This window comes from Phyllobates terribilis, unplaced genomic scaffold (genome assembly GCF_046119375.1).
Source record: "Phyllobates terribilis strain yellow unplaced genomic scaffold, ASM4611937v1 Scaffold_10__3_contigs__length_209671492, whole genome shotgun sequence".
Taxonomy (NCBI): domain Eukaryota; kingdom Metazoa; phylum Chordata; class Amphibia; order Anura; family Dendrobatidae; genus Phyllobates; species Phyllobates terribilis.
The window spans coordinates 171,499,509-171,516,421 of NW_027362770.1; the positions used below are offsets into that span (position 1 = coordinate 171,499,509).

Genomic DNA, 16,913 nt, shown 5'->3' on the forward strand with positions numbered 1-16,913 from the left:
CCTTCCCCTCTCCCCCCCCCCCGCTCGCTCAGGACCCCGGCACCGGCGTCATACTTACCCCTCCCCGTGCCTGCGCAGCAGCTCCTGTGTCTTCCGCTGCTGCTGTGTGACGTGTCAGGTCAGAGAGTGCGGTGACGTCTTTACACCGCGCTCTCTCCTGACCGGTCACAGCGCACAGCGGGAACATGCGGGCTACGCTGGAGTCCAGAGGAGCAGCTGACAAGTGAGGTGAGTATTGGATTTTTTTTTTTATTGTATGGGGCCACAGGGCATTAAATGGTGGGGTGGGGAAGTGTGACATCGCGGAGGGGCCATTATAAGGGAAGGGGGATGTGACATCCTCCATGGGGCACTATGGGGGGGATGTGACATCCTGCATGGGGCATTATAAGGGAGGGGGGATGTCACATCCTGCATGGGGCACTATGGGGGGGATGTGACATCCTGCATGGGGTATTATAAGGGAGGGGGGAATGTCACATCCAGCATGGGGCATTATAAAGGACGGGGAATGTGACATCCTGCATGGCGCATTATAAGGGGGGGGGAGTCACATCCTGCATGGGGCATATTCTAGAATACCTGATGCGTTAGAATCGGGCAACCATCTAGTTTTATATATATATACCTCCATGTATTCCCCTGAGCTGCGGCCTCCTCTCCTGCCGCACATCCACCCCCCGTCCTGTCTGACTGATAATAGAAGGGTCACACTGCTGTCAGTGACACCAGTCTCCTGTACTTCATAGATTATGCCAGGCATTGCCAGCGGTTTCAGCAGACTTACTTCAGGACCTTAATGATGTCACTGACCATGTGTGCAGTAAGCAGCCAATCACAATCAGAGTAAGCGTTCATTAGGGAGGAGCCCAGTCACAGGTATTGTCAATCATCCCACATGGTCACACTCCCTGCTCTCCTGCGACTCCTCCCAGCCCCCAGTCATGCCTGAATAAGCCTCAGTGATGAGCGGCCCCCATCATTCACATCAAAGAGCCGGCTCTTCGTCTCGGATAGTTCACGAAGGACACATCACTAAAACATGGCTCTGAGTCTCCTCCTCCCAGTCCACAGTCAGGCGGGAAGAAGCTAAGCTGAAAAGCAATTAAAGCAGGGAAAAAAATCTGGCTCTGTGGCTCAGCTCCCAGTGGTGAGCCGGCTCTTTGTCTCCGATCGTTCGCGAACCACACATCACTATTTCTCTCTTCCTCCATCAGCCATGGCGTCTGCAGATTTCAGAGAGGAGCTGGACTGCTCCATCTGTCTGAGCACTTATACAGATCCTGTAATGCTGAGATGTGGACACAACTTCTGCCGGGTCTGTGTTGATCGTGTGCTGGATACACAGGACGGGTCTGGAGTTTATTCCTGTCCTGAATGCAGAGAAGAGTTTCAGGAGCGGCCGGCACTGATGAGAGACTTCGCTCTTTGTAAGATTGTGATGAATTTCCAGCTTACTGAACCACCTCAGGAGGAGATCACCGGGATCTGCTGCTCTTACTGTGTGGACTCTCCTGTACCTGCTGTTAGATCCTGTCTACACTGTGAGGCTTCTCTGTGTGATAAACACCTGAGGTCTCACAGCAAATCACCAGAACACGTCTTATCTGATCCCAGCACTTCTCTGGAGAAAAGGAAATGTTCTGTCCATAAGAAAATCCTAGTATATTACTGCACTGAGGACGCGGCTTGTATCTGTGTGTCCTGCAGTTTGGCCGGAGACCATTGGGGACATCGGGTGGAGATGCTGGATGAGGCCTCTGAGAAGAAGAAGAAGAAACTGAGAAATGTTCTCCAGAAACTGATCACAAAGAGAGAGGAGACTGAGGAAAGAGTCCAGAGTCTGGAGGAGAGCAGGAGAAAAGCTCAAGAAAAAGCATCTGGAGAAGCCGAGAGAGTCACTGCCCTGTGTACAGACATCAGGAGACGGGTGGACGACCTGGAGAAGAAGGTCCTGAGTGAGATCTCCAGGCAGGAAAAGGAAGAGTCACTGTCACTGTCTGCTCTGATCCATCAGCTGGAGATAAAGAAGGATGAGCTGTCCAGGAAGATGAGACACATTGAGGAGCTGTGTAACATGACGGACCCACTGACTGTCTTACAGGAACCAGACACCGGTGACTTGTGTGATCCTGAGGAGGAGGGAGGTGATGAGGACACAGGGGGACATGATAAACAGCGCCATGATGGAGATGACCTGGATGTGGCTGTGATCTCACACACATTCCGCACATTATGTGACGTAATATCAGGTATAAGGAGCGGGATCTATGTGGAGGGTCCGGCAGACATATTACTGGATGTAAACACAGCTGGTAATAATCTCCTTATATCAGACGACCTGAAAACTGCAACCTGGACAGAAGAGAAGCAGAAACGTCCAGAAACAGCAGAGAGATTCCAGTATAATCAGGTGATGAGCAGGAGGGGATTTACCTCAGGACGACATTACTGGGATGTGGAGAGCAGTAGATCATGGTGGTGGATGGTGGGGATGTGTTATCCCAGTATAGACAGGAGGGGGCAGCAGTCATACATTGGAGATAATAACAAGTCCTGGAGTTTGAGGAGATATAAATATGAGTATTCAGTGAGACATGACAGGAAAGAGATCCTGTTACCTGACAAGATCTCCAGTGATAGAGTCAGGGTATGTCTGGATTATGAGGCCGGGCAGTTGTCCTTTTATGAGCTGTGTGACCCCATCAGACACTTACACACCTTCACTGCCACCTTCTCCGAGCCCCTTCATGCTGCATTATATATAGTTAATGGTTGTTTGACAATAAAAAAAAAATAGTATCAGTGACGATAGGTGATGATATCTGAAGACAAGCCAATTTCCGTTTTTCCTCCCCTTCTTCCAAATAACCACAACTATTTCATTTTGTTCTGTTCACATAGATATGAAGGTTTGTTTTTTTGCGGGACGGTTTGTACTTTTTTTAATGACACCATTCATTTTACCTTATACTGTACTGGAAAACGGGAGAAAAATTCTGAGTGAGGTAAAACTGGAAAATAAACCCAGCTCTGACATTGTTTTTTTGGAATTGTTTTTATACTGCACATTGTGTGGTAAAAAATGACCTGACAATATGATTCTCCTTATCAGTGTGATTACGGCAATACCAAACTTGTCCAGTTTTTTTTATTATTTTAATAGTGAAAAAAAATCATAAATATGTAAAAAAAAAATTGATTGCGTCGTCATTTTCTGAGACCCAAAATGTTTGAATTTTTAGGCTGACGGAGCTGTGTGAGGGCTTATTATTTCCAAGGCAACACAACGTTTTTATTGATACCATTTTGGGATAGATATGACATTTTGATCACTTCTTATAGCTTTTTTTTGTGGTGTTGCACCGCCTAAAAACCCACAATCGTGGCGTTTTTCATTTTTTTCTGTTTACGGCGTTTATACCATTAATTATTTTTACATTTTGACAGATCAAACTTTTATGGATGCAGCAGTAGCACATGTGTATTTTTTTTCCCCATTTTTTATTAGCTTATTTTTAATGGTGGAAAAGGGGGTTTTTGTTTGCTTTTTTTTTTTCAAATTTTTTAAAACAGCTTTTTTTTTTACTATTTACTGGTTTTATTAGTCCCCTTATGGGACTTGAACCTGTGATCGTCTGATCGCTTGTGCTGTACACAGTTATACCACAGTATTGCTGCATATAGTAAAAATCATAGTCTCCTTTGAAGCTCGGTCTTCAATCGACCCCAGATGTAATAGCAACCCATCGGCGCCTTGCGATCGCATCACGGGGGCTTCGATAGGCGCATACAATGACGAGCCCCCATGCCGGCGCGCTGTGAAGAAGGTCCCATCCCTTCACCCCACAGATTGCTTCAATGTCAAGTTCTTTATATGTAGAACATTTTTGTTCTTGCTCCTCTGGAGTCACATTGATTGTACTTTACCTCCTCCATGTTCACGATCCGCTCCTTCTATTAACCCATTGTCTGTTGATTAGAAATAAATATTAATAAATTGACTATAGATTTCTCAGCTCTGTCATTCTGGTCCTTTAATTCATTTTACCATGAACCCTTTACATTCTGTGTCATATACAGTATAAGCAACACTCCAATGAGCAGTGACCAGAGGTGGGGGGGCATGTTACATCCATCCAGGTAGTCCCCAAGGCTACACAAAGACTATTGGGAGCATCATAGTTGTTCAGAGTTTTACTTACTGAAGTCCAATGTATTAGGATAAAGCCCCAAGAATATGGGCATATTATGTGCATGAGCCCTATAAGGGGTGCTGTGAAAGTATAAGAAAGTAATTTTTGAAAGAATCTTTCTTGATCTAATATTATGACATCCAACCCATTCATGGTTTTAGATATATAGCAATTCACTGTGGGTTCGAACTCACAACAATTTTGAAAACTAGATCTTTGAAGAACCCCATGTGAATGGAGCAATGGTAGATTATGCACACATCTACTCCATTCATTGTAATGGGATTGTCGAACACAGCGCTCAGCTATCTCCGGCGATCCCATTAGAATGAATGGAGCAGTAGTGAACATGATCGACCATTGTCTCATTCACACCAGGTTCTCGAGAGTCTCCGATACAGGTGGGGGTCCCAGCAGTCGAGATGTTATTGGATAGGTGATAACTTCCAAACTTGAGATGACCCCTTTAAGAGAAACCTACACCAAAAGTGAGAAATAGCTTTAGGATGATGGGTGTTCTAACTTGTAAAATCTTACATATGTACTATTCTGTACCCATGGCTGTGGCTGTAAATATATGGCTCTGTGAGACGGGGTCTCTTCACCTTACTTTTTTTTTTTTTCTGCAGTTTTATGGTCTCCTGTTGTCTTAAGCTAGTTGATTGATTGCTAACGAGTTAAATCTGTGTAGATCTAAGCAGATACGTCCCTATATATTGAGACATAGTAAAGGGGCAGCATTTATGCAGGGGCTATTATGCATATAGCATTTATGCATACTTTATCGAAGTGCCATAATTTATCAAAGTGCCTCGGCAGTTAGATATGACAGTTGGACAGGGCAGGAGACAGGTAAGACATGCAAGACAATTAAACAAACTTGCTTCCAGTTCATCTGTTTTGCAAACAGTATTCACCATTTGTATTTGTGCCATTTATATTCTGGCTGCTACAATCATCCACATTCACCGTTCTCCCACAAATTCTGCAGACTTCATCCATATTAACCCCTCACTCCTCTCTTCTCCTGTGTACAGCTGTCATGCTCTCTTCACAATGTTATACCACACAGACCCATTCATTCCCACCATACAACATAGGAAACGCTCTCACAAATCACTCAACCATCTGCTCACTCTCTATATCTTCCTTCTCTTAGTCGCAGGTGATATTTCTCCAAATCCAGGACCCTCCAGTAATAATAACACTAACTCTTTCCCTGTTACATTCAGAAACCGTTCTAATTTCATTAATATTCCCTGCATATCTTCTGTCTCATTCAACTGTGCCCTTTGGAATGCGCGCTCAGCATGTAATAAACTCTCTTACATCCATGACTTTTTCCTCTCTAATTCCCTCAACCTTCTGGCTCTCACTGAAACCTGGATCCAGCAGTCGGACACCACCGCCGCTGCTGCTCTCTCCTATGGTGGCCTACACTTCTCTCATACTCCGAGACCTGACAACAGATCAGGTGGAGGTGTTGGTCTGCTTCTTTCAACAAAATGTACCTTTCAGGTTATCCCCCCAGTACCCTCCCTTATCTTCCCCTCTTTTGAGGCCCACACAATCAGACTCTATCGGCCCTTCTCCCTGCGAGTGGCAGTTGTCTATCGCCCTCCAGGTCCCTCCCGTCAGTTCCTGGATCACTTTGCTGCCTGGCTTCCAAATTTACTATCCTGCGACATCCCCACTCTAATCATGGGAGATTTTAACATCCCAATTGGCGATCCTCTTTCCCCATCTGCCGCTCACTTTTTATCACTAACCTCCTCCTTCGGCCTTTCACAGCTTGCTAATTCTCCTACACATGAGGATGGGAACACATTGGACCTGATCTTCTCCCGGCTTTGCTCAGTACATGACTTTACTAACTCTCCCCTTCCACTGTCTGACCACAATCTTCTTTCATGCTCTGTCAAGAACTGTGACTCTACTCAAGACCCCCCCACTTTCCACACTTATAGAAATATACGCGCCATTAACACCCAGAAATTTATGAAAAAGTTGCAATCATCATTGGCCCCAATCTCCTCCCTTTCATGTCCCGACTCTGCATTGAAGCATTATAACGAAATAATGCTATGCGCCCTGGATGAAGCCGCACCTCCTACACAAAGAAGAATTCGGCATAGACGGCGACAACCCTGGCACACGCCTCAAACACGTCTTCTCCAGCGGTGCTCCAGGTGCGCTGAACGGCTGTGGAGAAAATCTAATCTGCCCGAAGATTTCCTCCATTATAAATTTACTAGATGGTGGCCCGATTCTAACGCATTGGGTATTCTAGAATATGTATGCGGCCGACCGGGCGCAATTAGAAGAGCGGTGTTTAAATTTGGCGCCAAAATCGCTGATTGGTTGCGGCTGGAGGCCGCGACCAATCAGCAGAGCTTTGTTTAAATTTGGTGGCAAAATCGCTGATTGGTCGCGACTGGTGGCCGCGACCAATCAGCAGAGCGGTGTTTAAATTTGGTGCCAAAATCGCTGATTAGTCGCAGCTGGCGGCCGCGACCAATCAGGAGAGCGGTGTTTAAATTTGGCACCAATCTCGCTGATTGGTCGCGGTCGGTGGCGGACGCGACTAATCAGCAGAGTGTTGTTTAAATTTGGCGCCAATTTCACTGATTGGTCGCGGCTGGCGGCCGCGACCAATCAGGAGAGCGGTGTTTAAATTTGGCGCCAATCTCACTGATTGGTCGTGGTTGGCGGCCGCGACCAATCAGCAGAGTGTTGTTTAAATTTAGCACCAAAATTGCTGATTGGTCGCGGCCGGCCACCGCGACCAGTCAGCAGAGCCGCGTTTAAATTTGCCGCCCATATCGCTGATTGGTCGCGGCCGGCCACCGCGACCAATCAGCAGAGGGGGGTTTAAATTTGGCGCCAATAATGCTGATTGGTCGCGGCCGGCGACCGCGACCAATCAGCAGAGGGGCGTTTACATTTGCCGCCCATATCGCTGATTGGTCGCGGCCGGCCACCGCGACCAATCAGCAGAGCGGGGTTTAAATTTGGCGCCAATAATGCTGATTGGTCACGGCCGGCGACCACGACCAATCAGCAGTGCGGCGTTTAAATTTTCCTTCCATATCGCTGATTGGTCTTCTTTTAAACATGCCAGCATACTTCCATTACTTAAAAAAACATCCCTTGACCAGAACTGCACGGCCAACTACAGACCTGTTTCCAATCTTCCCTTTATCTCTCAACTCCTGGAACGCCTGGTCCATTCCCGTCTAATCCGCTATCTCTCAGACAACTCTCTTCTTGACCCTCTACAATCTGGTTTCCGCTCTTTACATTCTACTGAAACTGCCCTCACTAAAGTCTCTAATGATCTACTAAGGCTGTGTGCCCACGTAGCGTTTTTCAAGCGTTTATGCTGCGGAATTTCCGCAGCGGAAACGCTTGTAAAACGCTAGGTAATCCGCACCCCATGGTCCCCAAGGGGATTCCGCATGTTCTATGCACATGCTGCGGATTTTTCCGCACCGTACAAAAATCCGCAGCATGTCATTTAATTTTGCGGAAGCGCAGCGGAACTCCCGCCATTGACTTGCATTGAGACGCACAGAAACCGCGACTGTACATTTTTACAAGCGGCTTCTATGCGTCTCTATGTGCGGATGGTACCCAGTTCTGGAGGAGAGGAGACTCTCATCCAGACCTGGGCACCATTGCACCTGTAAAAAAAGAATAAAATAACAAATAAAATTTATACTCACCTTTCCGGAGGCTTTTCTCTGAATGCCAGCAGCGCTGAAGGACTCATGTGACCGCAGGCCCTTCACCGCTCTGTCTCGCGATATGCCGGCAGCCGGGAACCAGACAGGAAGCAGCGCTGCAGCCACGCCGGGGCCTCGGGGGTGAGTATAGCTTTATTTGTTTTCATTTTTACGGTTCACACTGTATAAATCCATGCTGTTTGCAGGGATTTATACAGTGTGACCTAGTTGTCAAGCACTTTCCAAGTGATGCTATCGCCTGGAAAGCGCTTGTCAATCTGCATGCGGAACCGCATGTGAACCCGCATGTGGATCCGCATGTATTCTGCAGGAAAAACGCATGCACAATCTGCATGCGTTTTTTTCTGCCAGGGAGATGCAGAAATGCTGCAGAAATTTTCTGCTTCATTTCTGCATCGTGGGCACATAGCCTAACAGCTAAATCTAATGGTCACTACTCCCTGCTGATTCTCCTGGATCTCTCTGCAGCATTCGACACTGTGGATCACCAGCTCCTCCTCACTATGCTCCGCACTATTGGCCTCAAGGACACTGTTCTCTCCTGGTTCTCCTCCTATCTCTCTGACCGCTCCTTCTCTGTGTCTTTTGCCGGCTCCTCCTCCTCTCTCCTTCCCCTTACTGTCGGGGTTCCTCAAGGATCAGTTTTAGGCCCCCTTCTTTTCTCCTTATACACTGCTCCCATTGGACAAACAATCAGCAGATTCGGTTTTCAGTACCATCTCTATGTTGATGACACCCAATTATACACCTCTGCTCCGGACATCCAGAATATGTTAGCGCTATAAAAATAAAAATTATTATTATTATTACTTACAATGGCGATGGTCAAAGATAGCTTCAACTCAGCTGCAGGCACAGACGTTGTGAAGAATCCAGAAGAAGGTTTATTTTCTTACAAGAATCTAGTGAAATGCATGTGTTAGCAGCAGGTAAAAAAGAAACTTTCCTCAGACAGGCTGAAAGCACATGAGCTTCTGATAGTGCCAAGATGGAGAATGAGGAAAGACAGGGGAAAAAGAAGGGAGGAGTTAGCAAACAACAAGTCACATGAGAGGGAGAAAGGGAGCGAGAAGAAACAAACTAAAGGAAGGTGAACCTTATAGCAACAATACATGACAACTGCAAGGAGTCCAAATATAGTCCATAAATTTCCCATTCATGGGACATAATACTCCCCGACTGAAATCGTTAGATCGTTAGATTTCAATAATTCTTGATGTGGTGTCTTTTGGAGATGTCAAACATCGACCTAAAAGACAAAAAGTAAAACACATAGGCATGCAACAATAACAATTGTAGTCCAATTGGTGTAGTCCAATTTTTAGTTGGAGGCCTGAAGTCCTCAACAGCTGGATAATCCGAGTCCAATTGAAACCCATCTTTGGATTGGGGAAGCCGCAAAGTGCAAACACTTCCACCAACCAAAACAATCCACTGGAGAAAGTTCATTGTTCCAACACAGCTGAAGGTATATGGCGATAGACTCCCCGCCGTAAGCTGTGCCCAGGAGCGATGTCTTTCATGTGATGCCTTCTCCCATGAAGAACTTGGCGGCATATGTCAGGTGAATATGTGGCGCCCCTGAGGGTTCAGTCGCCACAGAGATACTGCACCTCACCCCGAGGTGTGGTTTCTCCCTTCTCTCAGGTAAGGAGGGAGTGCTGCACGGAACCCTAACCACCTACATCCAACACAACACTGCTCCAGGCCAGCCGGAGGGGCAAGACGCAATGTAGTTTTCTGTTGAGCCCTGGCCCTGGCTGGAGTAGGGGGGAACCCAAAGGTAGGGGGAACCAATAGTGGGTGTGGGTGGAGGAAACAGATAGACAGAGCACATATACAGTAAGTATATAATAGGAAGCCATATTAGGTCTAGAGGAGTGAAGTTCAGTTCAGCACAGAGTGCCGTTCTAGTGAGGGCTGTTCAGAGTAACAGTCCGGGAGCAGAGGCTCAGTCAGAGCTCTGCTCCATAAGTTAGGGCCCAGGATAGAGGCCCCGGAGGGGAGCAGGTAGCAGGCTCCATTCTACTTAAAGGATCCCAGGGGGTACAGTGCGTGCAGGACGGCACCCGTACACCCCGCTCCTGTCAGGTGATCAGGAGGGATCGGTTGCTACATTTAAAACACCAGGGGGTCAGGTTGGTCCCGGATCCGACGTACAGAAAGGACTTCAGCATACCAGAGCGGGAATGAGAGTGAGCAGCGTAGGACAACGGTGAGAAGGACCGAGTGTGAAAAAGGTCGAGCTAGGTACATATGAAAGTGGGGTTCCGCCAGGCATTCCTAAATTTCCTGAGAAAGGACTGAACCCCTGTCCGGTGAACGCAGCGCGATGAGGGAGGCCTTCACCTGCAAAGTGCATTTGTGAATTGTCTAAGAACTGTAAGTAAAACCTTGGACGACTGCAGCGAACAGCCTCTGTCTGTTTCTTCACCGGCACCACTGATCCTCACCGCACCACAACGCCCAGTGCACCTGTGACACCCCAGGGGTCTGGTTGCCACAGTAATAGAGATATTACGTCTGAGAGCAGGTGGGAGGTCTCCTGGTCAGGAATCCTATGCATGCCACACCTCCTGCCCAGTCCTGGGAGGGGAAGAACTTCCCCTATATAAAACTGGGGCTGAGGCAGGGTTAGAGAGTTGAGAAGAAGAGAAGCAGCTATAGGAAGGAGAGATCAGGAGCTCTGGGGAAGTCGTGCTAAAAGGAATCAGGGGCTGGCAGCTGTAGAGCTCGCCCTGATTGAAGAGTTACCACCGGACCCGGAGTCCGAGGCTGTGGGGACTAATCCTTACCCAGCAGCAGAAACCGACCGGCAGGGGATTTCAGGTCCTCTGGCCAAGAAACCCGAAGGCACGGTCACACGCGTGGGACCAGCACCGCCGTCGTGGAGCAGAAGCCACTAGAAGGCCCCGAGTCACCGGCCATACGGGTGAGCACCACACGGTACACTCAGGGACGTGGGCTACTTTTACCCGCCTCTAGCAAGGTAGCCAGAAGAGTACAATTAGTTGGGGAGGCCTACAACTCCGCCTGGCCAGGTGAAATCCCATCTGCTCAAAGACTGACCAGGCCCTGATCGCTAGCCAGTACTCCGGGAGGGTCTATCTTTATCACCAGTAAAGACCCTGAACTACACCGCATCGTCTCTGAGTGGTTCCTGCTACCCCCATCATCCACGTCGGCTGCCCTGAGGCCATACCCCTCCCGTTGGGGGTTATACCATCTACGCTGCACAATCGTACCACCGGCCTCAGCGGTCTGCCCTGCAGCGGCAGCTCCATAGCTGCATTCAACGGGTGGCGTAGTCGTCCAACATCTACTACTAATACTCAGCCACACAGTTTGACTCCCTGGGCACGGACCGGGTCACCGCCACGAGACTACTACCCCCAACAGGCCCGGCTCCGGGTAGTCCCCGCGTGCGCAACGCTACACCAAGTAGTCCCAGGGGCGCGTCAACTTTTTGGCGTAGTCGGCAGGATTTCGTGCCCGCCACCACCGGGTACTGCGTGCCTGAAAAAGACTGTTCAAACTTACCAGTGGTGAAGATTCCCGCCATCCGTGGAGGTTTCCCGCCATCCGGCGCCATCTTCTACCTTCTTCCCGCCATCCGCGAAGTTTTCCCGCCATCCGGCGCCATCTTCTACCTTCTTCCCGCCATCCGTGGAGTTTTCCCGCCGTTGGACGCCATCTTGAAGACGCCGCGCGGGAAGAAGAGGGGCGTGGACTCTGAAAGCGCGCGAGAACTGAAGCCCCGCCTCACGTCAGGACGTTGCGTAAGGTCCTGGAAGGAGCCCAGCAGACGCCGACGTCACAGGAGCGCGACGGAAGGTCCTCAACCCTGACGATCCACTGAGGAGCCGCGGCCTACGGAAGAGGATCATCGCAAGGTAGGCCACGGTCCACTAGGGGGGGAGAAAGATGTCGGATACGGAGGAGAGCTTCACTGCCTCAACCCCCGCCAGCGCCACCGCTGCTGCAGTCATGCCTTTCACCATGCCCTATATCCCGGGAGCAGCCTGGCTACCCCAGTACTCAGGGGAGTCACATACCCTGAATGACTTTAAAGAAAAGCTGGATAGCCTCTTCCAGGTGTACCCCCTCACAGAAGAGCAAAAAGTGAGTATCCTGGTGGCCCAACTAACCGGGGCAGCCCAATGGGAGGTAAAGTCCTGGCCACCTGGGAGTAGGACTGTCGCAGGGATACTAACCCGGCTGAGGGACACCTTTGATACCCGCACCTCAGCCGAGATTAAGCTTAGATTCTATGGGTGCAAGCAGCAAGCACATGAGAGTATAAGGGACTATGCACTAAACCTACAAGAGGCCCTGAGAGCCATTAAGCAGACCGACCCTGACAGCGTGGGAAACGAGGACAGGCTGTTGACCGAGCAATTTTTAGAGGGACTATATTGCAATGTCCACCGAACCCAGTTGCGGGCCATAGCCTTACAGGATCCTCATCTGGACTTTGCACAGTTCAAGGACAGAGCCATCCGGGTGCTCCGAGAACCGGCACCGGGTGGCGTTGTGACCCACAGGCGCCCAGCTATCACTTACCACCAGGAGGCGGCGCCCTTGTCGGCAGGGCCTGTGGGGGCTGATGCGCAGGCTTTGAACAATGACCCGGCTCCGGACCTGCACCATCAGGTCCAAGAGCTAGCTAAAAGCGTTGCTGCGCTAACCCGAACTGTGCAGTCTTTACAGGTTTCCACTCCAGGGAAGATCCAGCTGGCATCCGGACCGGAGGACATCCCGTGGCGTCGACCAAGGAGGACCCCACCGGCCAGAGGAAGACCCAGCGACCGATACAACGAGGACGGACAACCCATCTGCCGCCGCTGCAATCAACCCGGACATATGGCAAGGTACTGTCCTTTAAACTGGCACAACCTGGGGTAGAGGGCCAACCCCCAGGAAAAAGATCACCAGGCCCATCGAACTGGCGCGACAAATATGTGGGAGGACGTCCAGTCTTGCCTGTGGTACTGGATGGCATCCCTATGAGTGCCCTACTGGACACCGGGTCACAGGTCACCACCATCCCGTACGTGCTCTTCAAGCAGTACTGGAATGACTCGGATATAACCCGCTATCCAGACGACGACTTGAGTATCATCGCCAGTAATGGTCAGCCCGTGCCACAGATCGGATTTAAAGAAATGACCATTAAAATCGGTAGAGTCGAACTGGCAGCACAGGGATTGATCATTGTAGACATTGACAAGCGCGAGAGTCACCCAAAGATAACTCTAGGAACTAATGTGATTGAAAATTGTCTTGCAGAGGTGATTTTCATTTTACAGCAGGTTGCCAAGAACGCCAGCTCCGGCCAGCAGCGAGTGCTCCAGAAAGAGATCCGGGCACTGATGCGACGGCAACAGGTGGAACTCTCCGGTGGTGAGATTGGTAGCGTAAGAATGTGTGACCCTTTCCCTATTGCCATGCCCCCGAAAAGTGAAATGATGATTTGGTGCCGGGCAGCTATTGGTCTGAGAGGTAGAGATTACCAGGCCATGGTAGAACCAGTCTACTCAGACAGTAGGCCCACCATTTTGACAGCACGGGGGGTAGTTGATGTACGCCATGGGAGGGTGCCCGTTCGTATAATAAATATCGGGAAAAGGGAAGTATACCTGCCCCGGTATGCTACGCTAGCCAAATTATATACTATCAACCAAAATTCTATACAGTCTGTGGAACCCTTGCCTCCATCTCACCCGGAGGAAGGAAACGGCTCTACGAAAATAATGGAGGATTGGTGTCAGCAACTACATTTGGGTACTGACTCCACTCCCTCCCACCAGAAACAAGGAGTCTACCGGGTGGTTCGAGAGTACGAGAGAGTGTTTAGTAAACACCCGTTAGACTTCGGACGAGTCAAGGGGGTAGAACACCACATCCCCACGGGAGACCATCCTCCCATAAAAGAGAGGTATCGACCCGTACCCCCTGCACACTACCAACACGCCAAGGGGATGCTTAGAGACATGAAGGAGGCTGGGGTAATCAGGGATAGCTGTAGCCCCTGGGCAGCTCCACTAGTCTTGGTCAAAAAGAAAGACAACACCATGAGAATGTGTGTAGATTACCGGAAAATTAACCGTATCACACACAAAGATGCGTACCCCTTACCAAGAATAGAGGAGTCTTTGGCTGCTTTAAAATCTGCTAACTTCTTCTCCACCTTGGATCTCACTAGCGGGTACTGGCAGGTTCCTGTAGCAGAGGCGGACCGGGAGAAGACCGCATTCACCACCCCGATGGGACTTAGCGAGTTTACCTGCATGCCGTTCGGACTCTGCAACGCACCAGGAACCTTCCAGCGATTGATGGAATGCTGTCTGGGACACCGAAACTTTGAGACGGTCCTGTTATACCTGGACGATGTCATCGTCTATTCCAAGACCTACGAGGACCACCTGAAACACCTGGCGGAAGTGTTCGAAGCTCTGGCAAGTTACGGCCTAAAGGTGAAACCCTCCAAGTGTCACCTCCTGAAGCCAAAGGTGCAGTACCTGGGACACGTGGTGAGTGCTGACGGAGTGGCTCCCGACCCTGATAAGATCACCGCAATTAAGGAATGGCCAAGCCCCTCCAGCGTAAAGGAAGTGAGGCAGTTCCTCGGGTTGGTAGGCTACTACCGAAGGTTCATTCCCGGTTTCACCAAAAAGGCAGCTCCTATGCAAGACCTCCTGATAGGCCAGTCCAGGAAGGCCAAGAACCAGAAGCCACCCTTCAGATGGGAGAAGCTGGAAGAAGAGTCCTTCCGCCAGCTGAAGATGGCCCTCACGGGGGATGAAATCCTGGCGTACCCTGATTATAGCCAGCCCTTTATCCTCTACACCGACGCCAGTAACATCGGGCTAGGAGCCGTACTGTCCCAGATCCAGCAGGGGAGGGAACGGGTAATTGCTTACGCCAGCCGGAAACTGCGACCCACCGAAAGAAACCCTGAGAATTACAGCTCATTTAAGCTAGAGTTCCTGGCAGTGGTGTGGGCAGTCACCGAACGCTTTAAGCACTACCTCGCTGCTTCCCGGTTCACCGTGTACACGGATAACAACCCGTTGACACACCTGGACACTGCAAGACTCGGTGCCCTAGAGCAGAGATGGATGGCCCGCTTGTCCAACTATGAGTTTACAATCAAATACCGGGCAGGACGCTCCAATACCAACGCGGACGCCCTGTCCAGGATGCCGAACCTACCGGACGTAGGGGAAGATTCAGAGGAACTGGAAGAAGTTGAACTCCCCGCGTTCCACCGTCATGGGACTATCCAGTATTCCCACCGTGTAAGGAGTAAGCAATCCGCTACGTTCAACCCATTACCTCATTACAACTGGGCGGAGACGCAAGACAGTGACCCTGCCGTCCGACTGGTAAAGGAGATGCTGACTCGGCCAGATGCACGCCTTGACCCAGACGCTCCTGAGAAGAGTCGACTGTTCCTTTACAAGGGGAAGTTGTGCCGCAGAATGGTTAACTCCCGGACGCATGAACTAATCTGGCAAGTAGTGGTGCCAAGAAGAGACGCAGCTATGGTGATGGAGGCATACCACGACGGAGCTGGGCACTTCGGATGGAAGAAGCTGGAGTTCGTGCTGCGCGGGCGGTTCCATTGGGTAGGCATGAGAGGAACCATCGAGAGGTGGTGCAGAGACTGTGGCCCATGCAACCTAAGAAGGAGGGACCGTGCCAGCCAAAAGACTCCCCTGCAGTCCATCATCACCAGACAGCCGTTGGAACTGGTAGCCTTGGATCATGTAAAACTGACCCCAAGCAGAAGTGGCTACGTCTACGCGTTAACCATCGTGGATCACTACTCCCGGTTCTTGGTTGTCGTCCCCGTCAACGGCTCAAACAGCAGCTAGAGCCTTCCAGCAGCACTTCTGCCGTCCGCACGGATACCCGGAGCAGGTGCTGACGGACCAGGGGCCTGCCTTTGAAGCGGAAGTCTTCCAGGAGTTCTGCACCCTGTATGGCTGCCGGAAGATTAGAACAACACCCTATCACCCACAAACTAATGGACTTTGTGAGAAAATGAACCAGGTGGTGATAGATCTTCTGAAAACATTGCCCCTGGAAGAACGTAGTCTGTGGCCTGAAAAGCTGCCCGACCTGGTGGACCTATACAACCACATCCCTGTAGGTTCCACCAACTGTACCCCGGCTTACCTAATGAGGGCAAGACCTGGTAAGCTTCCTGTTGATCTGGAGATGGGAGTCCTGACACCCGAGGACACTTCACCAGAAGCAGACTAGGACACAGAGAGGCAGCAGCAGTACCGGAAAGTACAGGAGAGCGTGGAGCGAAGTCTCTGTCAAGCTAGGGAAAGACAAGAGAAAACTTACAACCAGTATGCTCCCGCTGTTCCCCTGGTGCCCGGAGAGCAGGTCTTGAAGAGGAAAAGACGGCTCCACAAGTTGGACGACCAGTGGGAGAAGGACCCGTACACCGTACTGCCCTCAAGCCACGACAACCCAAAGATCTGTACAATCAGTAAAGACGGAGGGGAAACCACAGCCATTGTATCCCGGGATCACCTGAAGAAGTGTCCTGAACAGCTACGGAACCCTGAAGAGGAACAAGAAGACCCTCGACCCGTAGAGGAAAGGGAAGATATGGTTAGTACTGTGCTCGGAGACTTCCCTCGGTCTTGGACTCAAGTCAATGGTGCTGTTGTGGTACCCGTCCTCACGTTCCTCCAACCAGCATCCCAAGTGCCTACGGAGACACAGGTAGAGCTGGAAGAACAGCCGGTCCAGGAGGCAGAAGACCCCACACAAGCAGACCAGGAGAATCAACCCTCTGCTTATAGTGAGCCTGCCATACCCCTAGTGAGCCAAAGAGTCCGTAGACGGCTGCCCAGTTTACCCTTGACAGCTCCTATACCCTGTAGCTCAGGACCAGTCAGCCAGCTCCGTAGGTCCACTAGGGCCACTAGAGGCCAGTTGCCCATAC

The 16,913-nt window shown here is 50.3% G+C and overlaps 1 protein-coding gene across 1 annotated transcript; it reads left to right on the forward strand.

Annotated features, from left to right (window-relative positions):
* The first annotated feature begins 874 nt into the window (after window positions 1–874).
* LOC141164668 (E3 ubiquitin/ISG15 ligase TRIM25-like) lies at window positions 875–4,044 on the forward strand. The gene has a single exon (XM_073650157.1). The coding sequence runs from the start codon at window positions 1,220–1,222 to the stop codon at window positions 2,798–2,800; it is 1,581 nt and encodes a 526-aa protein (XP_073506258.1). The 5' UTR covers window positions 875–1,219; the 3' UTR covers window positions 2,801–4,044.
* Window positions 4,045–16,913: the final 12,869 nt, after the last annotated feature.

What these genes read in the sequence shown, in the direction of transcription:
- LOC141164668 (XM_073650157.1), top strand. Translation starts at nt 1,220, where the DNA reads ATGGCGTCTGCAGATTTCAGAGAGGAGCTGGACTGCTCCATCTGTCTG.